This window comes from Crocuta crocuta, unplaced genomic scaffold (genome assembly GCF_008692635.1).
Source record: "Crocuta crocuta isolate KB4526 unplaced genomic scaffold, BGI_CrCroc_1.0 scaffold68, whole genome shotgun sequence".
Classification (NCBI taxonomy): Eukaryota; Metazoa; Chordata; class Mammalia; order Carnivora; family Hyaenidae; genus Crocuta; species Crocuta crocuta.
Genome location: NW_027532426.1, coordinates 319,323 through 339,887, shown reverse-complemented (window position 1 = coordinate 339,887; position 20,565 = coordinate 319,323). Strand labels below are relative to the sequence as shown.

The 20,565-nt window shown below is 54.7% G+C and overlaps 4 protein-coding genes across 9 annotated transcripts in view; 3 read left to right on the top strand and 1 right to left on the bottom strand.

Moving 5' to 3' along the window:
• HSD17B1 (hydroxysteroid 17-beta dehydrogenase 1) overlaps positions 1 to 211 on the top strand; it is a 2,430-nt gene extending 2,219 nt beyond the window's left edge. Inside the window, exon 7 of the mRNA XM_077779127.1 lies at positions 53 to 211. Within this exon, the coding sequence (XP_077635253.1) occupies positions 53 to 211 (159 nt within the window). The remainder of the gene's footprint in view (positions 1 to 52) is intronic.
• COASY (Coenzyme A synthase) lies at positions 109 to 9,229 on the top strand. Of its 3 annotated transcripts, XM_077779198.1 has the most exons (12): positions 109 to 207; positions 542 to 612; positions 4,967 to 5,226; positions 5,642 to 6,352; positions 6,899 to 7,113; positions 7,362 to 7,493; positions 7,622 to 7,811; positions 7,896 to 7,960; positions 8,146 to 8,230; positions 8,402 to 8,499; positions 8,589 to 8,735; positions 8,836 to 9,229. In XM_077779198.1, the coding sequence occupies exons 4-12, from the start codon at positions 5,653 to 5,655 to the stop codon at positions 8,884 to 8,886; spliced, it is 1,683 nt and encodes a 560-aa protein (XP_077635324.1). In that variant the 5' UTR covers positions 109 to 207; positions 542 to 612; positions 4,967 to 5,226; positions 5,642 to 5,652; the 3' UTR covers positions 8,887 to 9,229. The 3 variants fall into 3 exon arrangements, with proteins under 3 accessions (XP_077635324.1, XP_077635323.1, XP_077635325.1); XM_077779197.1 differs by lacking the exon at positions 109 to 207 and having other exon boundaries at positions 461 to 612; XM_077779199.1 differs by lacking the exons at positions 109 to 207; positions 542 to 612; positions 4,967 to 5,226 and adding an exon at positions 5,232 to 5,267.
• Positions 9,230 to 9,699: 470 nt separating this feature from the next.
• Positions 9,700 to 14,283, top strand: MLX (MAX dimerization protein MLX). Of its 3 annotated transcripts, none has more exons than XM_077779202.1 (8): positions 9,700 to 10,132; positions 10,456 to 10,492; positions 10,978 to 11,067; positions 11,345 to 11,451; positions 11,693 to 11,792; positions 11,976 to 12,075; positions 12,432 to 12,633; positions 13,274 to 14,283. In XM_077779202.1, the coding sequence occupies exons 1-8, from the start codon at positions 9,797 to 9,799 to the stop codon at positions 13,328 to 13,330; spliced, it is 1,029 nt and encodes a 342-aa protein (XP_077635328.1). In that variant the 5' UTR covers positions 9,700 to 9,796; the 3' UTR covers positions 13,331 to 14,283. The 3 variants fall into 3 exon arrangements, with proteins under 3 accessions (XP_077635328.1, XP_077635330.1, XP_077635329.1); XM_077779203.1 differs by having other exon boundaries at positions 9,849 to 9,970; XM_077779204.1 differs by lacking the exon at positions 10,978 to 11,067 and having other exon boundaries at positions 9,848 to 9,970.
• On the bottom strand, positions 13,946 to 19,626 carry PSMC3IP (PSMC3 interacting protein). 2 transcript variants are annotated; one of them, XM_077779205.1, is made up of 8 exons: positions 18,249 to 19,626; positions 18,056 to 18,156; positions 17,774 to 17,863; positions 15,670 to 15,781; positions 15,007 to 15,152; positions 14,837 to 14,890; positions 14,652 to 14,711; positions 13,946 to 14,402 (listed from the first exon to the last, which is right to left on the bottom strand). In XM_077779205.1, exons 1-8 carry the CDS (start codon positions 18,280 to 18,282, stop codon positions 14,292 to 14,294), a joined length of 708 nt encoding a protein of 235 aa, XP_077635331.1. In that variant the 5' UTR covers positions 18,283 to 19,626; the 3' UTR covers positions 13,946 to 14,291. The 2 variants fall into 2 exon arrangements, with proteins under 2 accessions (XP_077635331.1, XP_077635332.1); XM_077779206.1 differs by having other exon boundaries at positions 14,309 to 14,565; positions 18,249 to 19,623.
• Between the last annotated feature and the right edge of the window lie 939 nt (positions 19,627 to 20,565).

Genomic DNA, 20,565 nt, shown 5'->3' with positions numbered 1-20,565 from the left:
TCTCTCCTTTGCGACCCCATGGGCGCGCCGTTCCGGGGGACGTGGGCGACAGGCGGCGGGTGCAGCGGGCGGGCGATCTGGAAAGACCGTGGGTAACCCGGGGAATACCAACGCGGAAGCCGAGGCCCAGAAAGAGGAAGGAGCTAGCCCCCCGAAGGGCAGGGTCGAGAGTGGTCCCTGGATTCCCGCAGGGTGTCTGCAGCAGGGGTGAGGCGGACCTGGGAAGGGGGAGAGGCGGCTTGTGATTTGGCCCCCACTAGTCATGAGACTTCAGGCAAGGTCCTTATCCTCTGAGTCTGTTCTCTTATCTGTAAAATGGGTAGAAGACCTGTGTCATGGATCGTATGAAGGCTTGAGCTAATTCCTGAAAGTGCTGGGGAGGAGGTCTTACTAGCAGGCACCGCTATTATTGGCTGCCAGTAGTGGTATTACTACTTTGTGTACCTATGCGGAAGCCCGATGTGTAAAGAAGAAACAAGGCCAAGTGAGTTATAAGGATACAGCTGCACTCATCCTCCTCCGTGTCCCTTGCCCTTGACAGAACTCAGCTGGAGGGATTCCTCACCAGCCCAGAAGCTGCCACTCACCAGAAGGTTCAGCTAAGGCTCCAAGGTCAGGCTGGCCTGCCTAACGGGCTTTCCTTCCTGAGGCAGGGGTGGGGGGTGGGGTGGGGCAGAAGCCGGAGAAAGGGCTTGCAGGGTTGTGGGGACCATTTCCTGCCAACTTCCTGAGAAGTAGGGTGCTGGAGAAGGGGTGAACAGGGAGAGTACTAGATGAGGAGGTTGCGGGCAGAGGACAGGGGCGGGGGTGCCTAAGAGATGGGGAGGGGGAGGGGCATGGCTGCAGAGCGCTTGGAAAGTCAGAAAGGGGAAACTGCTGGGGGTTTGTTTGGAACCTGGGTGGAGAGAGAGGAGGTACAGCGGCATCTGCACCTGCCACTACCTCCAGGTAGCCATCCGCTCTGGGCGTTGGGCTGCTGGCTGCTTCTGGGATGGGGGCCTCAGCCAGCTCATCCCTGCCTGTTTCCCTGCCCTGCTGGCCCAGATGCTTCTGCTGTCCCTTCAGGATCCAGAAAGGCTACAGCAAGGGGAGAGGGCCAAGATGGTATGAATCTCTGAGACCTGCTCTCAGAGCCCAGCTCTTGTCCCCCAGTCTATTCCTTTGCACCCCAGTGAGAGAGAGAGAGAGTGTGTGTGTGTGTGCGCGCGCACACACACGCATACGCTCACAAGGTCACACCCCAATCACAAGGTCACAACCCAGGGTGAGGATGCAATGATGAGAAAGGCAAAGTGTGACCCTTCCATGAATTTACATTCATCATCTTTTTTTTTAAGATTTTATTTTTTAAACGAAATCTAAGTTTTTTAAATGCTTATTCTGAGAGAGAGAGAGAGAGAGCATGTGAGCAAGGGAGGGGCAGAGAGAGAAAATCTCAAGCAGGCTTCTTGCTGTCAGCACAGAGCCCAACTTGGAGATTGGGGCTTGATCTCAGGAACTGTGAGATCACTACCTCAGCTGAAATCAAGAGACATACACTTAACCAACTGAGCCACCCAGGTGCCACTAAGATTTTATTTTTAAATAATCTCTGTACCCAACGTAGGGCTTGAACCCTCAAGATCAAGAATCACACACTCCACCAACTGAACCAGCCATGTGTCTCAATTACATTCATACTCTTTTTATTTTTGAGAGAGAGAGAGAAAGTGAGAGCATAAGCAGGGGATGGGCAGAGAGAGAGAAAGGGAGACAGAATCCAAAACAGGCGCCAGGTTCCGAGCGGTCAGCACAGAGACCAGTGCGGGGCTCGAACTCACAGACCACGAGATCATGACCTGAGCCAAAGCTGGACACCTAACCAACTGAGCCACCCAGGCGCCCCACATTCATACTCTTAATAGTCTACTGCAATCCTGTGACTTCAAGGACCGATTATGCGCCCATGACCCTCATCAAAATCTCCAATGTCTCCAACTGCATTGTTTCCCAAAACTCCAGACATACGTCTCCAACTTCCTACTCAACAGCTCCACCTGATGCCTAATAAACTTAATGTGTCCAAACCCAAGTTCCGATTTCCAGACCTCCCCCTGCCCCAGTCTTCCCCACTTCAGTACCTGATAATTCCATTCTTCCTCCTTGCCCATCCCTCAACCAACGCATCAGCAAATACCTTCAATCTTCAGAGCATATTTGGAAATCACTCTGGTCTTTGCACTCTGGTCTAGCATCAGGACACATGGATTTCCACAGTGGTTTCCTAACTGGTGCCTTGATGCCACCCATGACCACCAAGGAAAATTACCACAGTGCAGCCAGAATGAACTTTTAAAAATGAAAGTTACTTCATGGCAGTGCTTAAAACACCTCCTGTGGCTTTCGAAGTAAAATCAAAGACTGTTCTCTAAGACCGACCTCCAACATATGCTTTGATCTGGCTCCACCTCCTTTCTGACCTTATCTTTCATCACTTACAACCGTCTGATTCAGTCCTACTGGCTTTCCGCCCTAGGCCCTTTGAATTGGCTATTCCTTGTGTCCGGTACAGCTTCCCTAATCTCTGATTTTTCTCTTCCTTCAGGTCTTCCCCTGGACGACCTTATCTAAAATTGCATTCCCTTCCCAATTATAGTTCCCTTACCCTGTTTCATTTTCCTTCATAGCACTTATCATCACTAGATGTATTATAGATTTATTTATTGACTTGCTGACCTTATCATTACACATTTCTCTATAACTGTCATCACCCTATCCCAAGACCCAGAGGAATCTAAGCTCCAGGGCAGCTTGTTGGTTTGTTTTGTTCACTGGTTAATTCCTTATACCTAGAACTGTTCCTGATCATGGGAGGCACTGAATCCACATTTACTGAATAAAAATGACTGTTGGCTCACAACCTAGAAGTTCCCTAGGTGAAATCTGAAACTGGCTCACGTACACAGACACCAAGAAGAGACCAAAGAAAGAGGCAGACCACTCCAGATTGGGAGGTGGGGGTGGGGGTGGGGGGTTAATTAGCAAGGGAACTGACGTATGAGACTCATCCTGGGCGGCTACAAGTAGATCTCGGGGCACCTGGGTGGCTCAGTCGGTTGAGTCTCCGACTTGGGCTTAGGTCATGATCTCATGGTTCGTGGGTTCGAACCCTGCATCGGGCTCTGTGCTATCTGCCAGCACAGAGCCTGGAGCCTGTTTCGGATTCTGTATCTCCCTCTCTCTCTGACTCTCCCCTGCTCACACTGTTTTTCTCTCTCTCAGAAATAAATAAAGCATTAAAAAAAAAAAAAAGACAAGTCGATCTCTGCACTTGGCCACCAGAATCTCAGTAGTGCATACTGAGGCCTTAAGTTAGTTCCATCACATATACCATCCAGATGGTCTCAACCCATTGGTCTCTCAAGGCTACCGCTGTGGGAACAGTGTATATAAGGACAGGAGTGTGGGAGGAGCCTCCAATTGCCCAAGGCCAGCTTGAGAGTCAACTAGCACTCACATCTTCTCCAACAGTGACTCCGTGTGAGTCTGTGCCCAGATGTTTCAGGGCGTTTCCTGAGAGTCTGCAGTTTGCTTCTTCATACGGGATCCTCTCTTTAAAATCCAACCCAAAGTGTCTCCTCCCTGAAGCTGGCTTCAGTGCCTTTGTGGCTCTATAACTCTTCCAATCCTTGACTCCAGGGGCACATCCAGGCTCTGAGGGGCCAGAGGCTTATACACCTTTGGGACATCTCTTTATTTACTTAATTTATTTATTTTTTAAGATTGCATTTTTAAGTAATCACTACACCCAATGTGGGGTTCTAACTTACAACCCTCAGATCAAGAGTCGCATGTTCCACCAGTCGAGCCAGCCAGGTGCCCCCTTGAGACACCTCCTTAAGAATACAAAAAAGGGAGCACCCGGGCGGCTCAGTTGGTTGTGGGAATCTTGATTTCGGCTCAGGTCATGATCTCATGGGTCGTGGGTTCGAGCCCACGTGTGGGACTTTGAGCTGACAGCTCGGAGCCTACCTGGAATTATCTCTGTCTCCGTCTCTCTCTGTCTCTCTCTCTCGCTGCCTCTTCCCCGCAGGTGCTCTCTCTTTAAAAAATAAACAAACTTAATTTTAAAAACTCCATATAATTATGAAAATGAGTATTTGCTTAGTTTGGGGAAATAAGCCACAGCACAATATTGGAATCTTAGGAGATTGGTTTCCCTCCCTTCTGAGATCTCTGTGAATGATTTACTTGAAATATTTCCTGATGGCAACCTGGCTTTCTCTCCGCAGGGAGACCAGCAGCCTTCCCAGCTCTATTAGCCTCACAGTAAACCCTTGACACTAGATCTCCCTCCTTCCTCTCCCTTTTCTCCTGTCTGGAGACCATCCTGTGTCAACTCTACTAAGCTGCCATGCAGAACTTTCCTCATCTCTCCTCAAGCTGGTTCCGAGTGGGGTGGCAAGCCGTAAGACCAGGCCTCTGTCATTACTGCCTTACATGTCCTTGGAACATAGAGGGCCTCAACTTCCCCAACTATGAAATGGGGCTTGGACAGAGTTGTCCTGTGGCCTCCCACAAGAGGATCCTTGGAGTGGGAGGGCACCAGTAGGGTTCCAGGGACTCTTGAGTCCTGATTTAAGTGCTACCCTGTGGCCCCCACCTTCGTCCCTGTAATTTATTATTTTTTTAGTGTTTATTTATTTTGAGAGAGAGAGAGAGCAAATGCGAGTGGGGAAAGGACAGAAAGGCGGGGGAGAGCCTGCCTCCCAAGTAGGCTCCACCTTGTCAGCACAGAGCCTGATTCGGGGCTTGAAGTAACAAACCGTGAGATCACGACCTGAGCCGAAATCAGGAGCCCCACGCTCAACCGGCTGAGCCACCCAGGTGCTGTGTCCTATAACTTATTAAGAGGAAAGTCATGTGTGTGTTCTGCCTCTGCCGCTATCTCCTGGGTAACTCAGCTGAAGTCATTCTCTTCTGTCAGGGTCTAAAGGGCATCCGTGAAACGACCTTCCAGCTCCGCCTCGCCCTCCACCAACTGGTCTGGGAACGGTTGAGATCTGGAAATAAATAGGTTCACCGGCTCCCGCAGCCTCCGAACTCGGCCCCACCTCCTCAGCAGGACCCGCCCTACTCCTTACAAAATCTCGCGACATTCCCGAACCTAGTTAAGACTTTGGCCCCTCTGCCGTTCCGTAGCTCAGAGTTGCAGCTGCTGGACTACTGTTTCCGGGTCGCAGCCAGGTAAGACTCCGCGGCGGCTCTAGCGGAACCTAAGACCAGAGGTCAGTAAGTAGAGGACCGCTCCGAGCCTGAGTGTTTCCCTCTAGTATCTTCGTTCGATTCCCTTAAGATCCTGGTACAGCCTGGCAGGAGGGCCTAGGATTTCTGGATCCCTGGCCCTGTGACTTAGGGGCTTTTGTCCAGTTTCCCTGCCCAGGATTTCGATTCCGTTCAGCAGCTTCACCGCTCCGTCTTAGAGATGTGAAACTGGGGCTCCGTGCATAGCCCCGATCCCTCGTGCCTTCCCCGGGGTTCCTCTGGATCAGCACTGAGACCCCGTCCCTGCGCCAGGGCCTCTCCCTGGGGCCTTGACTGCCTTCAGCCTCGGCCACATAACCCCTCAGTCACCACGCCTCGTCTCCCTGGCTGTCCGCAGGCCTGGGCAGCATGGCCGTATTCCGATCGGGCCTCTTGGTGCTGACGACGCCGCTCGCCTCCCTGGTCCCTCGCCTGGCCCCCATCCTGACTTCGGCGGCCCGGCTGGTGAAACACACGCTCTACGTACACCTGCAGCCCGGCCTGAGCCTGGGGGGACCGGCCCAGCCCCAGTCCAGCCTCGTGCAGGCCACGTTTGAGGTCCTGGATTTCATCACGCACTTCTACGCTGGCGCTGATGTCCACAGGCACCTGGACGTCAGAGTCCTGCTGACCAATATAGGAGTCAAGAGCGCCTTTCTCCCTCCCCTGCCCAGCTCAGTCCAGAACCTGGCCCACCCACCGGAAGTGGTGCTGACTGACTTCCAGACCCTGGATGGGAGCCAGTACAACCCGGTCAAACAACAGCTAGAGCGTTATGCCACCAGTTGCTACAGTTGTTGTCCCCAGCTGGCTTCGGTGCTGCTATACCCCGATTATGGGCCCGGAGAGCTCCCCGGGGAGCCCCTGGATGCCCCCTTAGCCTCCACCATCAGGCCAGCCTCCCCCGTGGCCAGGTCTCCAAAGCAGCCAGTGCGTGGCTACCACCGTGGGGCTGTGGGTGGCACGTTTGACCGCCTGCACAATGCCCACAAGGTGTTGCTCAGTGTCGCGTGCATCCTGGCTCAGGAGCAGCTTGTGGTGGGAGTAGCGGACAAAGACCTGTTGAAGAGTGAGTGAGAGATACTCTGGAATAGAGCAGGGGAGGACCCTCAAAACTCCTCAGTCTTCCCCCAGTGCCAAGGAAGAGGGGGCATCCTTTACTTCCCACCCCTCCCATGTGTCACAGCGCCTGGCACCCGGTGGGTGTTAAGGAAATTACGTTAAATGAACTAGTGCAGCTTTCTCCATGTGTGATCTACTCACCACTCAAATCAGAATTCCCCCAAATGTGGAACTAAGGAATCTGCACTCTTGAGACGTTCTCCGGCTCCTAAACCCTAAAGGTTGAGACCCTGGAAGTAAATGAATGAGTGGGTCGTGGGTTGTAGGTAGGCGTGCCAGAGATACAGCACGAGGGGACTCATTGTTGGGGTGGTTCTTGGAAATCTCCATCTGATTCTGAAGCTCCCTGGCACTGCTCGTCCTCTGGCCACATGCCAGCCCCTGCTCCCTCTTCATTGCTCCCCTGACANCTTAGGGATAGTCTTCCCCAAACTTGCCTACAGTTTTCCTTCCCAATTAAAGATCTCCTTATTCTTTTGGGCTCCTTCCCCAGGCAAGTTGCTCCCTGAGCTGCTCCAGCCCTACGCAGAACGTGTGGAACATCTGAGTGAGTTCCTGGTGGACATCAAGCCCTCCCTGACTTTTGATATCGTCCCCCTGCTGGACCCCTATGGGCCCGCTGGCTCTGACCCCTCCTTGGAGTTCCTGGTGGTCAGCGAGGAGACCTATCGTGGGGGGATGGCCGTCAACCGCTTCCGGCTTGAGAATGTAACCCCTGAGGGAGACTGGCAGAGGGAGTGGATGGGGACGGGGGAGGCCACGTGGGGGGCTGTTGGAAGTACTGTGACCCTAGAGGTGGGAAGAGAGGGCTTGGGGTGGTGAGGAAGAGGCGAGAAGGAACTGTTTCCCAGTTCCTTGGAGTCAGGCTCTACTCTGGGGAGGATAAGGGGGCAGCTCGGATGTTATCATCTTCCTGCCCCTCCTCCCTTCTCCTCACCCCTCCTCTTTAACCTCAGGATCTGGAGGAGCTTGCCTTGTACCAGATCCAGCTGCTAAAGGACCAAAACCATACAGACAACGAAGAGGACAAAGTCAGTTCCTCCACCTTCCGCCAACGAATGCTGGGAAAGCTGCTTCGGCCTCCATATGTATGCCCGTCCTCTCTCTCCTCTGCTTGGGTGGGCTGGAGATGCCAAAGAGTAAAGACTGAAGAATTCAGTCTCCAGCAGGAGTCTGAAGACCCTAGTAACTGGGGTTCCCTCTCATCTACCTCCAGAAGAGGCCCGAGCTCCCCACACAGCTCTACGTGATTGGGCTGACGGGCATCAGTGGCTCTGGGAAGAGCTCAGTAGCTCAGCGGCTTAAGGGCCTGGGGGCGTTTGTCATCGACAGTGACCAACTGGGCCATCGGGCCTATGCCCCAGGGGGTCCAGCCTATCAGCCTGTTGTGGAAGCCTTTGGAACAGGTAATGCCTGGGGAGGGCTGGAAGTGGCCTGAAGTGAGGGGATGGCCTGGCCTCCTTGCCGAGCTCTGTGTCTCTGTCGTCCAGATATTCTCCATAAAGATGGCATTATCAACAGGAAGGTTCTAGGCAGCCGAGTGTTTGGGAACAAGGTAAGCACACCTCTCTCCAAGAGCACCTCAGCTGCTACTAGACCCAGAGGTTGGGACCGAGTGGACCTCTCTGGTCTGGTTCAGAGGGCCAGTTTCCACCCATCCATTTCCCCCCCACCTCCTCCCTCGAGCTGGCTCTGTCTCCAGTGGAAGGTAAATTGCCCACCTCCTGTTTCCCTCCTCAGAAGCAGCTGAAGATACTCACGGACATTATGTGGCCAATTATCGCAGAACTGGCTCGAGAGGAGATGAATCAGGCTGTGGCTGAGGGTGTGTTGGAGGGATGATGGGAGCAGCTGAGGGGGACGTTAAGCAGATTCTCCTCCTGGGAGCTTCCTCCCCCCAAGCCAGACCCTCCACTTTCCTTGGGACTAGGCTTCCCCTGGCTCTCTGGTAGCAAGTGGCAGCTTGCTGCTAGCAGTGACCAGGGTCTCCCCACAGGAAAGCGTGTGTGCGTGATCGATGCCGCCATGCTGCTTGAAGCCGGCTGGCAGAACATGGTGCATGAGGTGTGGACTGTCGTCATCCCTGAGACTGAGGTACTGGATCCCATCCCCCACCCCCTCCCCACTGCGCACGGCAGCCTGCTCCGAGCCCGTGGGCTGACCGATGCCTTCTCCGTGCCCAGGCTGTACGCCGCATTGTGGAGAGGGACGGGCTGAGCGAAGCTGCAGCTCAGAGCCGGCTGCAGAGCCAGATGAGCGGGCAACAGCTTGTGGACCAGAGCCACGTGGTGCTGAGCACCCTATGGGAATCGCAGGTCACCCAGCGCCAGGTTGGTGCCCAGGAAAGGGCTGGGTTGTAGGGGAGGGTCTCCAGTGGGTGCCTGTCTGACCCTGACTTCTCTTCCTCCCGACCCTCCCGCCTGCCCAAAGGTGGAGAAAGCCTGGGCTCTCTTGCAGAAGCGCATCTCCCAGACGCCGTAAGGGCCGTGGCTGACTAGGAGTTTCCCTGTGGGGCCAAAGTAGCCCCTGGAGCTGCCCAGAGATTCAGCGGTGAGGACGAATGGGGGCGTCGGTGCCCACCCTCGCTGGGGCCTGGAGACTCTCAACCCAAGACTGGGGAGGGCAGGGCTGGGCCTGGCGGACACACGAAGTCTACCCAGCTTGCTGGTGTTTGGCGGGAGCCGAGGAGGTGCCTCAGAGGGGAGCAGGCCCTTCGGGCATTCTGTGCCTACTCTCCCCGACAGTCTCTGTGAAACCTTCGGCTGACAGTGGCCAGGGCAAACGCTGGAGCTTGTAACAGAATTAAAGGTGAATGTTGCCAGGTGCTGCCTGTATGATGTCTGCTTCCTGCCCCAGTGCCTCTACGTGTCTTTGGAAGCCTTGAGCTCGAAGCCCGGAGTGGTCCTGAGCATAGCTTTGGAAGTTAGCCAGACCGTGGCCGGCCTTGGCCCTGTCGCTAACTAGCTGTCTGTGGTGGGAGAAGCTACAGACTTTCTAGGTTCCTCGGTTTCTGTATCTGCGAAGAGGCTTCACTTGGCCAACGGGCTCTTTGAAAGCGTTTTTTCCACCAGCCTCCTGCCAGACGGCGGGCTGCGTGTCGGAGGACCGGCCTCCCGCGAGCCAGGCGGGGCAGCCGTGCGGGGTCCGCCGAGGCGGCCAGGACTGCAGTGCCGGCAGGGCCGGGGTTGGACATGCGTCCCCGGGAGCCGCGGGCCCAACACGGCGCGTGCACACAATTAGCGGAGATCCTATTCGCACGAGCCTTTTGAGGGGACTCCATTTTACAGAATGTGCTTCTTGTAGCGTGGGCGAGGGAAAAGACGACTTCTGTGTCATCCCACGCCAGCCTCCGCGGCTGCTGCCCCTAGGGTTTGAGTTTTCCGGGCTGCGCATGCGCGGGCCGTGCCCCACCCTCCGCCTCTCATTCGTGGGTTGGTGGGTTTGGGTCACGTGGAAGCGCCTCGCCTCTTCCTCGCCGCAGGGGGCCCGCCCGCTGGCTGGTTTCCGGTTCGGTAGGTCGGAGATGACGGAGCCGGGCGCCTCTCCGGACGACCCCTGGGTCAAGGCAAGCCCCGCGGGCGCGCACGCCGGCGAGGGGAGGGCGGGTCGGGCTCGTGCACGTGCGGGGTCCGGAAGACGAGGGGATTCCCTGCAGACCGCAAAGGTCCCCCCGCCCTCCGGGCCCCTGGGCTGCAGAGAAGACAGCCCTCACCCTGCGCGTGCCAAGGTGGGGAGACAAGTGAGGCATGTGTGCACGAGTGTGAGGGGACCGGGCTNCCTGCGGGGGTGGGGGGGGGCGGGTAGTGGGCGCTCCCACGGCCTATCTGCTCTCTGCTTTTGGGGCAATCCTGCAAATGCCTGTGCACCCCAGGGGTGGGTGGCTGGGCGGGCGCGAGCGCGTATGTAAGTGAACACACGTGTGCGCATCCTGCAGGTGCCTGCGCGCCCTGGGGGTGGAGGTGGATAGGGGGGTGTGCGCGCGCGCGCGCGAGAGAGAGCATGCCCTGCCCCCAGCGGAGGTGTGATGGGCTCCTTTGCTTGGTGTCGCAGGTGGAGTATGCCTACAGTGACAACAGCCTGGATCCCGGTGAGTGTCTCCCCCACCGTCTCCAGCCCCCTGATGACACTCCCGCCACAGTCCTGTAGATTCCCGTGGTCTTGCCAGCCACACCTGAGCACAGTCCACCGTCCCTGAGTGGAGTTCCTGCCCTGAGACAGTGAGGGAGGAGCTGCAGGACCGGGGCAGGAAGCCTAAGGGTGTAGTTCCTGCTGCTCTGAAGCAAGGAAATGATGAAAATACTGGGAGCTAGCCGTTGTCTCACCCTCATCGTGCCCAGATGCCCCTTTGTGAACCGGTGGTGTCATCGCAGGCCTGTGGAACAGTGGAGACACCAGGGACAGGAGCACTGTGGTGTGGCACAGCAGGAGGTGGATGACCCAGTATGAGCGGCTTTTGGGTTGAAAGGGAGAGGTCAGCATTTAAGGATCAGGAAGTCATTGTACACAGGTGTCCGAAGGTCTAACAGCGTCCCCCTGCCCTACCCCTTAGTGATCGGGACCTCTCTTTTCCAGGGCTTTTTGTAGAAAGTACCCGAAAGGGGAGTGTAGTGTCCAGAGCTAATAGCATCGGTTCCACCAGTGCCTCTTCCGTCCCTAATACAGGTAGGCAGCAACATGCCCCCACCTGGGGGGGCTCAGATGCACCATCGTTTTAGTAGATTTCCTAGACAGGAAGCTCTAGCCATCCGCATGGGGGTGCTGGAGGCCTAGCGTTAGACACAGGGTTTCCCCATCTTTCACCTCATCTAGGATATTAGGTTTTTCTATCTGTTTGCTGTCTCTGGGCACCAGTTTTTTTCTTCCCCACTGGGGCAAGGTGGGTTAGCTGGGCCCACTGGGCTTCAAAATGACCTCTTCCTGCCCCTGACTTTGAGCGTAGATGACGAGGACAGTGATTACCACCAGGAGTCCTACAAGGAATCCTACAAAGACCGGAGGCGGCGAGCACATACTCAGGCTGAGCAGAAGAGGAGAGACGCCATCAAGGTGACCGGGGAGGCCTCAGCCCGTGCAGGAGGGCCCTGTGTATCAGGTCCACCCTGCCCTCATCAGTCCCAAGCATCCTTGGTGGCAGCTGATCTAGGCCCTGGACATGAACACCTCCTTCCTTCCAACCCCCCCACCCCTTTGAGTTTGTGAGCGTGGAACTTGGGTTCACAGAAAGTTTTGTGCCAGTGTGCTTGAATCCCTGGGAGTTAAGGAACCTGGGCTTTCCCTGTTTCCACAGAGAGGCTATGACGATCTCCAGACCATCGTCCCCACCTGCCAGCAGCAGGACTTCTCCATTGGCTCCCAAAAGCTCAGCAAAGCCATCGTCCTACAGAAGAGTACGGCCAGGGCGAGCACTGGGAGCGGTGGGGGCCAGTGTGGCTGTGAGGCCAGAGCCTTACACCCACTTTTGGCCTGGCCCTGGTCGGGTGACTGCAGCCGGAGAGTTGGGGAAAGGGAGGAAGGGGAAACAAAGTCAGCCTGTCCCTCTGAGACGTCCTCTGTGCTCACACCCACTGCAGCTATTGACTACATCCAATTTTTGCACAAGGAGAAGAAAAAGCAGGAGGAGGAAGTGTCCATGCTACGCAAGGACGTCACGGCCCTAAAGATCATGAAAGTGTAAGGGGGACGCCGAGCTTGGGGGGCCAGGGCTTCTGAGGGGACTCTGAGGCCGACTTCAGTTCATACCTTTCTCTTGTTCAAAGGCCACATCAGATAATACAGAACAGTCCTCTCTGGTAGGTGGCCATTATTGGGGGGGACTCTGCACCCCAACAGTCCCTGATACATAGCAGATACCAGAGTGCCTATGGGATTAAGCCGGGGTAGAGAGGGGTCACCCATTTCTGTCCCAGAAGCAGTAGCTAGCTAATGTTGACTACCTTCCAAAAGCTCTCCGGGAATCCCTTCCCAGGGGAGTATGTAGGGTGACCTGAGCTGCTACCACACTGTAGCCCTGTCCTGCTCGCTTTCAGGAACTATGAGCAGATTGTGAAGGCACACCAGGACAACCCCCATGAAGGAGAAGATCAGGTCTCTGACCAAGTCAAGTTCAATGTGTTTCAAGGCATCATGGACTCTCTGTTCCAGTCCTTCAATGCCTCCATCTCCGTGGCCAGTTTCCAGGAGCTGTCAGCCTGTGTCTTCAGCTGGATTGAGGAGCACTGTAAGCCTCAGGTATGGGGCAGCGGTGGTCAAGGGGTGCAGGTCTTTTGGGCAAAGTGGCCCAAGTCATAAATTGTTCGGCAACCTTTAGATTTCTAGAGGCCATCTCCCTTGCTTCCTCGCCCAGAGTTTCCTGTTAAGGTTTCATTTGTCAAGAATGATTTGGGCACTTACTCAGGCAGAGCCTCGCTCTGGCCTTTCTTAGCCCCCATTATGGCTGCCTAGTATGTAAACGCTCATCACAGAATCACTTGGAATTTCTGGAAAGATTCCTGGCTCCCACCCCAGGCCCACTAAAGTGGTTTTCCCTGGGGTTTGTTATTATCTGTAACGGAGCAGTATGTTAGTGATACTGCATGGAGTTTCTGAGGCTTGACTTGCAACTCGCTTTTTTGTTTCCTGACATTTTCTGAGCTAGTGGATTTCACACTGGACACTCCTGTGCCCACCACCTAAATTGCTGCCGTTCCCATTTTTCTTGTATTTGCTTGACCACATAGTTCTCCGTGTCTCCATTCCCTTTCTCTGCCTTGTCTCGGGGACATTTCAGAGTAAACTGTAGACAAGTGCTTCCCAGGGGCTTTCTCTGTCTGTGCCGGCTCTCTGTCCTCACCTGAGCGTCACTTGTGTCTTCCTGCACTGCCCTCGCCAGACCCTACGGGAGATCGTGATTGGCGTCTTGCACCAGTTGAAGAACCAGCTGTACTGACCGGCTCTTGGAACCTGCAGAAGAGCCAGCAAGAGGCCAGAGTCTCCTGCTTGGCCGCGGAGCCACTGGGCTGCCGAGGCTGGACTGCAACACTGCACGCCGGTCAGCTGGTCCTCGGGGTTTGGTTCCCCGGCACCCCCAGTGGGGCTGGGGGATTGGTTTTGTGAAAGCTTTAATTTATTATATTGACCACAGAACTCAAGCCTGCTGTCTTTCCCCTTTTCCATAGAAGTCTTCGGGAGGGGGCCTTGTTCTGGCCTTTCCCCTTCTGATCCACACATACTGGGAAGCTACTATCTGCATTTGGTCTGGCCTCTTGGGCAACACTGGGCCCAAGTTGGACCATTTTGGTAGTGGCTGGATGGGAAGGGAGGAGCATGAGGAAGTGCTCCCCCAGGCACGAGGGGCAGAAGGCCGCCTCCTGCCTCAGCTAGGGCTGCCTGGTGGGCCCAAGGGGAGACCAGGCCTCTTCTGACCAGCTCAGGGTAGGGCTGCTGGGTTCCTGCCCTGACTTGCTACTCCATCGCCTCTCCGTCCTCCGCCACATACTCCCGCCCCCTCTGTCCCCACAAGCAGGAGCACAGCACAGAGAAGTTAAATGTGACACAGCACTACTTATTAAACGTTTTGTTTTTTGTTTTAATTTTCTAAACACCAACAGTGCAACTTTGCTAAAGTTACAGTTTTTGAAAGTGAACTGGGCCTCAAAACCACTCCCAGCCATCCTGGGGGTCTCCACCATCTTAGTGCTAGTGCTGCCTGTGTTTCTCCCAGGACACAGAGCCCAGAAAAGTCCTGGGTAAGGCCTTGGGACTCCTTGAATGCTGTGTACAGTAGCTTGTCTCCACCCAGTAGCCTGCCTCAGGGTTGACATCTGGGAGGTTTGGTTATCCAGAGAAAATTAAGTATTTTTATATCAAATTACAATAAATATTGCCAAATGCCTTCCTTCAGCGTTGTTCTAAGCGTGAAGTTCAAGCAGTTGGAATCTAGACGATGAGACAAGCATGACGACCATCCACGCTGGGCTCACTCCCTGCGCCCTGTACTCTGGTTCATGCCCCTCTCCCGGCTGCTCTCCTCAAAGGCAGAAAACAGGAACAAAAAAAGAAGCCAACCTGAAGGAGGCTGCCAGTTCAGGACGTCGCTTCCATTCCCCTGTCCTGCCAGAGGATCCCTCAAGGGTCTGGGAGCTTCACGTTGTAATCTTCATCTGTCTCTATCCCAACTTCCTCCTGGGGCAGGGAGACCAGTGAATGAGACCTCCCTGGACGAAGACCCTCAGGGGAGCAAGGAGGGGAGAGAGAACCACTCAACTTACAAAGAACTGCTTCTTGCTCTTGGGGTATCCTTCAAGGATTGCATCAGACAGCTCTGTTGCCTGAGAAATAACAAAACCACCCCTTTTCAGACAGCTGGCACTGCCCCGTAGACCCACGACCTCGGGCAGCAGTTTCTCCAGTGGCTGCCATGTTCCAGGGCCCGCCGCGGGGCTCACACACTTACCATCCTCTTCCGCTTCCTCCATTCCTTGCAGTACTTTTGCCTTTCTCTGTACACCTGCACAGGGAAACAGCTTCCTCTAGCCCCTCAGCGGCTGCCGGGGGCCAGCCCTCGACCTCACTCCAGATCCGTACAAGCAGCCCTCCCCACTACCACCCTCCCTCCTGACTCACCTGCTCTTTCTCTTCTGGAGTCACATGGTTGGTGGCTGCTTTGATGTTCTTCAGTCTCTCTCTGTAGCCAGCACATTCCTTCTTCAACTCCTGGATCTCCTTCTGCATCTCCGGTGTGGTCAGGGCACTAGTTAACTCCTTCAGCTCTGAAACCACATCTCCCTGAGGTCAACTTACCCCTGACGATGGGTTTTTTCTTTCCCAGTGAGTGCTCCCTCGGGTAGGAGACTGGGCCCCTACCCTGCTCTAGGTTCTACACCCAGGGCCCAGAATGAGTTCCATATTCTGGAAATTGCTCAGCTGAGACTAAGGCTTACAGAATTACTAGTTTATTCTACGTTTCTTTCCTCTTCCATCTACAAGTAGTGGTAAAGTGTGAGGTTGAACAGATTGTTCCCTGTAGCCAGTTAAAGGAGCATGGCCCAGAGGGAGCGTGGGCACAGTACAGGGTAATGTTAGGGAAAGCAAATGCGTGTCTTGCCCATTTATATTCAAAAGCCGTTAGCTGTTTCTGTTTCTTGCAATATAATGCCTGTGGGAGCGCAGCCCAGCTCTCCACGGCAGCAGGACAACACTGCAGGCAGCAAACCATTCACTTAGGGATTCCTGACCTCTGGACTGACCCTGACGCCAGGGGCCCCTTCCAGCGGCTGCCCGTCCTACCGGCCTCCATGTGGCGGCAGCCCTGCTGCAGGCTCTGCACCTTGGCAGTGAGAGTCACGATTCTGGCGTCCAGGCCTTGGAGGTCAGCGTCACTCACCGTGTCGAACTGGTCCTGCCAGAGGTGAGAAGAGAAACAGAAGTGGGTTGATGTGAGGCCCAGGAGGGGAAGCCACTTCTGGGCAGGCTGCATCACATCTGCTCAAGAACCTGGGGCTCCCCCAGCCCTCCGGGGTGCCTGAAAGAACAGCAGGCGGGTCCCTGTGAGAAGCCATTCCATTTGGTACTGGTCCCAACAAACAAAAAGGTATGAAAGAAAAGTTAAAACCTGAGCCTGTCCTCAAGGGGCTTCAGGATACTGAACAGGACAGAAATCGTCGTTTAATGGTAAAACCACTCACTGGGCTAAAAGTAAAGGAACGCTCTCCCCAAGGTAGTGATACCTCAATTACACATTTCCACAACAGGAAGAACCTGGGCAGGTCAGGAGGTGTGGTAGGTGGTATCGAAGGGACTCAAACATCTGAGGAGCCCCTCCCATGAGGGACCAGCTACCACAAAGGGCTGTGCTGGGGCTCGGGGGTGGGGGGTCTTGTCAGTGATGCCAGGGAGCAGGTTAGAAAGAACAGGAATGCCAGCCTGGGCGGTTTGGACTCTTCATTAAAGCAAGGTAAACCTTTACAGCAGAAGGTAGCAAACTACAGCCTGCCCACCAAATCCTGCCACATATGGGGCTCACAGCCGGAGTTTCTGGAAACAGCCACACCCACTCGTTTACATGTAGTCATTTACATATTGCTCTACAATGACGGCCCTGAGTGACTGATAGTTGTGCAGCTGTGACAAGAGGCCGTGTGGCTGGCAAAGCACAAAACTGTCTTTACGGAAGAAATTCTGCCAACTTCTCCCTTAGGGACTCTTCATTAGAGTAGTAACGTAATGAAACCTATTTTAGGAAAATTAGCCTTGATGGTGGTGTGATTCAGTTAAACTAGTATTCGGTGTCCACTGGGCATTAGATACCAGGGTGGGGGTTGTGCTGAGCAGAGGAGGAAGAGAAGTGGGCTCTGCCCTGGAAGGGCTGCAGTCTAGTGAGGAGTTGGGTAAAAAGACAACCACAATATAGCACCCCTCGGGGAGGGGAGTGCCTGAAGAAGAGGCGAGGAGAGAATTCGAGGAAGGTTTCTGGAGAAGGTGATGCCTGAGGGAGATCCTCAGAGTAAGAGTTCGCTGAGCAAAGAGGCAGAGGTGGAAGGAGGGATTTTAAAACTCCAGGCAGAGGAAGAACACAGGAGGAAAACACATCTAAAGGGTCTCGTACTGGTGAAGGGGCAGGTGAGGCTAGTGGCAGCCTGGGGCCGAGTCTCTGCCTACCTTTTCCCTGTTGTAGGGAGCGCTCGAGTTTCAAGGAGGGAAATGGCACTAGATTTGCACCCACACAGACCATTCTGGCTGCCGTGTTTAATTTGTGAGGAGGCTGTCCTGATGGATGAGCAGCACCTGAACTCGAGCAGCAGCAGCAGACGGAAAAGGGACGGTGGGTTCAGGAAGGGGGAAAACTAACTGGATTTGCTGGCTGCCTAGGCTGTGAGGTAAGAGAGGTTAAGAGTGACTCCCCAGTCTCTGGGTTGGGTGAGGAGTGGCTCTGAGGGAGAAGCCTGTAAAGGAGCCCATTTAGGGGAGGTGGGGCATCCTACTTCAGCAATATTGATTCTGAAAGGTCTGGGAGGCATCCAGGTGGTGGTGGGGCCTAAAGATACAAAATTAGTGTTATCTGTGTTGGGAGTGAGGGGTGCGGACAGAAGGCAAATCACTTAGCAGATGGCTCTAATCTAGATGACTGGGAAAAAGAAACCTCCAAGCGGAAAAGTTTCTTGGTGGCAACAATTCAGAATCTTCTGGCATTTATCATATCTCAGATCTGGAAGACTCATGGAGTGTGGATCAGCAAGGGGAGCGCCCACTTTCATTTAAAGGGTGCCTGCGGCCCTTTTAACGGCGCAGGCCAGGTGAGGTTCACGCGGCGCCTCAAGTCAGAGTTCATTCTAGAGACTGATTCTCCTAATGGGGTCTCGCACGGGTGATAATCTGCACAGGTTTCCCTCACCTGGTCGGCAAAATAGATCTTCTGCTTGCCGTACATCTTCTCTTTGATTTTGCCTTGTTGAGCCAGCTGCTCCAGCGCCTTCACCACCGCCTGGCAGAGGGGAGGGGCCGAACGATAAGAGGGATGACTTCGGGCCCAGGCAGCGGGGATTTAGCGCCGAACTGCCTTAGGAAGCCCAAGGCTAGAATGACAGCCTCGAGAAAGCAGCAGCTCAGGCTGATTCGAGGGGCCCCGGGGCGGGGAGCGGGGGGAGGGAGGGAGATCCTAGGAGAAGGTCCTCACCGCCTTGCCCAGTCCGTGTTCCCGCTGCAGGTTCCCGAACACGTCCTGGGCGCTGTAGGGCCGGTTCTGCTCCTGCAGGTACCTCAGGATAATCCCGGGGGCTACGAGGAGACGGGGCACGGGAGGGGGTCACTCAACCGACCCCTCGCCCGCCCCCCGCCCGGGTGTCTGGCGCGCCCGCGGTCGCGTTTACCCCCAGCCGCAGACTCGGCCCGGCCTTTACTCATGGCCTTTCCCGCCGCCAACTTGGAAAGCCGGACGTTGCAGTTGCTCGGGGCAACGGCTGCTTCCGGCGACGGGTAGGGCGGGCCACAAGCGGCGAATGGCGGAAGCGGAAGTCTTGGCGAGGAAGGAAACGACTTTTCCCGGGCGCTGTAGTTCAGTCCTGCCTGGAGCCGGCCCCGCCGCCGGTCCTTGCCACTTCTGTGTCCGAGCGGTGGAGGCGGGCCGCTGGCTCCGGACCTCTCCCTCCCTCCGTCCCTCCCCGTCGGGACGCAGGCCGTAGTAAATCACGCCTTCACGTTCTGAGACCAGCTTCCGGTACAGCGGCTGAGCTCTCGTGACCGTGAGCCGGGCCGGTGTTCCAAGGGAGAGAAAACTTGGGATCAGCGCCCGCTGGGCTAGTGACTTGCTCAAGATCACAGGGCCAGTTCCCACAGGGGTGTGTCCTGTCCCACTGCCCAATTTCTTTTCCTCAGTCTCATTTGTAAAATAGGAACAAGAGATACTAGCAGGAGGATGGTTGGAAGCCAAGAATGCGTAGAAGCCCTGGAAGCAGCATTGCGATACCCTTATTTGCCCGTTACCGAGCCGCACACACAGGGGGCGCTCAACCCGTGCTGTGGTTTGAACGCCAAGGAAAGCCAGGGTTGGGAGGGGGCTTCGGTTAAGCCACAAAGCTTGTAGAAAAGTTTTCTGTTGGCCGAGTCAATCTTACGGCAACACCTGGCAGGTGTTTTCCACTTCTGCCCACAGTGGCCAAAGGGACAACGCCTGAAATAAATGTTTCTAGTTTCTGAGGTCAGCTGAAGGCCAAAGAGCAGCTGTCCCTGCAGCTCAAACAGTCCAAAGGAAGAGCATGGTGCTACTCTTTAAAGCCTTCTGTTACCTAAAATTCTCATTAGCCTTTGAAACAGTTATCGTCACACGGCTAAGGAACAATATTAAAAATGAGGGGCACCTGGGTGGCACAGTAGATTGGGCATCTAACTCCTGACTTCGGCTCAGGTCATCTTAAGATTCGTGGGTGTGAGCCTCGTGTCAGGCTCCACACTGAAGGCTCTGGCTCTCTCTCTCTCTCTCTCTCTCTCACTACCCCACTCCTTGCTTTCTATCTAAAACAAACATTAAAAAAAGAGAAACATGATTGGGAACTGCAGGCTAGATGCCAGCCAAGAGTGCCAGTTATGCTGTCTGGGCTCTCCAGGGGAGGGAAAGTGGCCTAATACCATGGTGAGTATTCTAACCATGACAAAGGAAAGACAGGGCAGGTGGGTCACTCACACCTGGACTTCCTATTCTAAGGCTGTCACCTGAGAACACTATCCAGGGTAAAACACCAATATTAGTCTTTTAAAGATTGTTCTCATACAAGATTTATTCCCCAGCACCACTCCCTCGCCCCCCCGCCCGTCCACCCCCAACCCAGTTCACAGTGGAGGACTAAGGAGATTCAGAGCAGGATCCCCCAGGTACAAGAAACACCTCCTGAAATTGTGCTCTCCTTCCTCCCTCCCTCTTGCCAACGTTCAAGGCCTGAAGCTATACACACTCATGCAACCACATCAAAACTCCTCTCCCACACTTCCCGTGTTTTCCCCATCAGAATTCACCTGTGAGACATCTGGGCTCTGAGAAGAGAGAAGGTGTCCGAAGTCTGAGAACCCTAAAGTGAGGAGACGCCATTAGCCTGAATCTTCACACACAAGTGACTATGAAACAGGTACCTAGCTCTTCTCCCTTCTCACCTTAATTTTAACTCCTGGCCTCTACCTTGTCCATCAACCAAGAGCAAACATGTTAGCACACTCCCACCTGCAGCACATGAAAATGGGCTCTGTCCAACATCCCTCACCCAGGTATGGGAGTGTTGGGGGAGTGGTCCCTGAGGATCAGCAAAGGGTTAATGCAGAGGGCAAGAGGACAGAAGGGTTTGGCCTGAGCTCTGATTGGGGAGGCAGAGAGAGGCTGTAGGCTGGCATCGTTTCAGAATTACCATTTTTAGTTTTTCTCTAGCATGATTTTCCTTGGGGCAGTAGAACAGATACCCCTTAGAGGGGTCTCTTGACTACAGACACATTCTTGCTAACTGGGCTCATCCTTAAAAGAGGCCCTGCCAAGTTGGGAAGCAATGGAAAATAAAACGAACTGAACCAGGAGTAAGAAGAGCTGGTAGAAGAAGAGCTGGTGGCTCCTGGGGTGAATGCCAATGAGCCATTTGTAAAGTGCTACTTTTGACACCCCCCCCATGCAATTATTGCTTCTCCAAAGGAGGAGCAAGGGAAGGAACA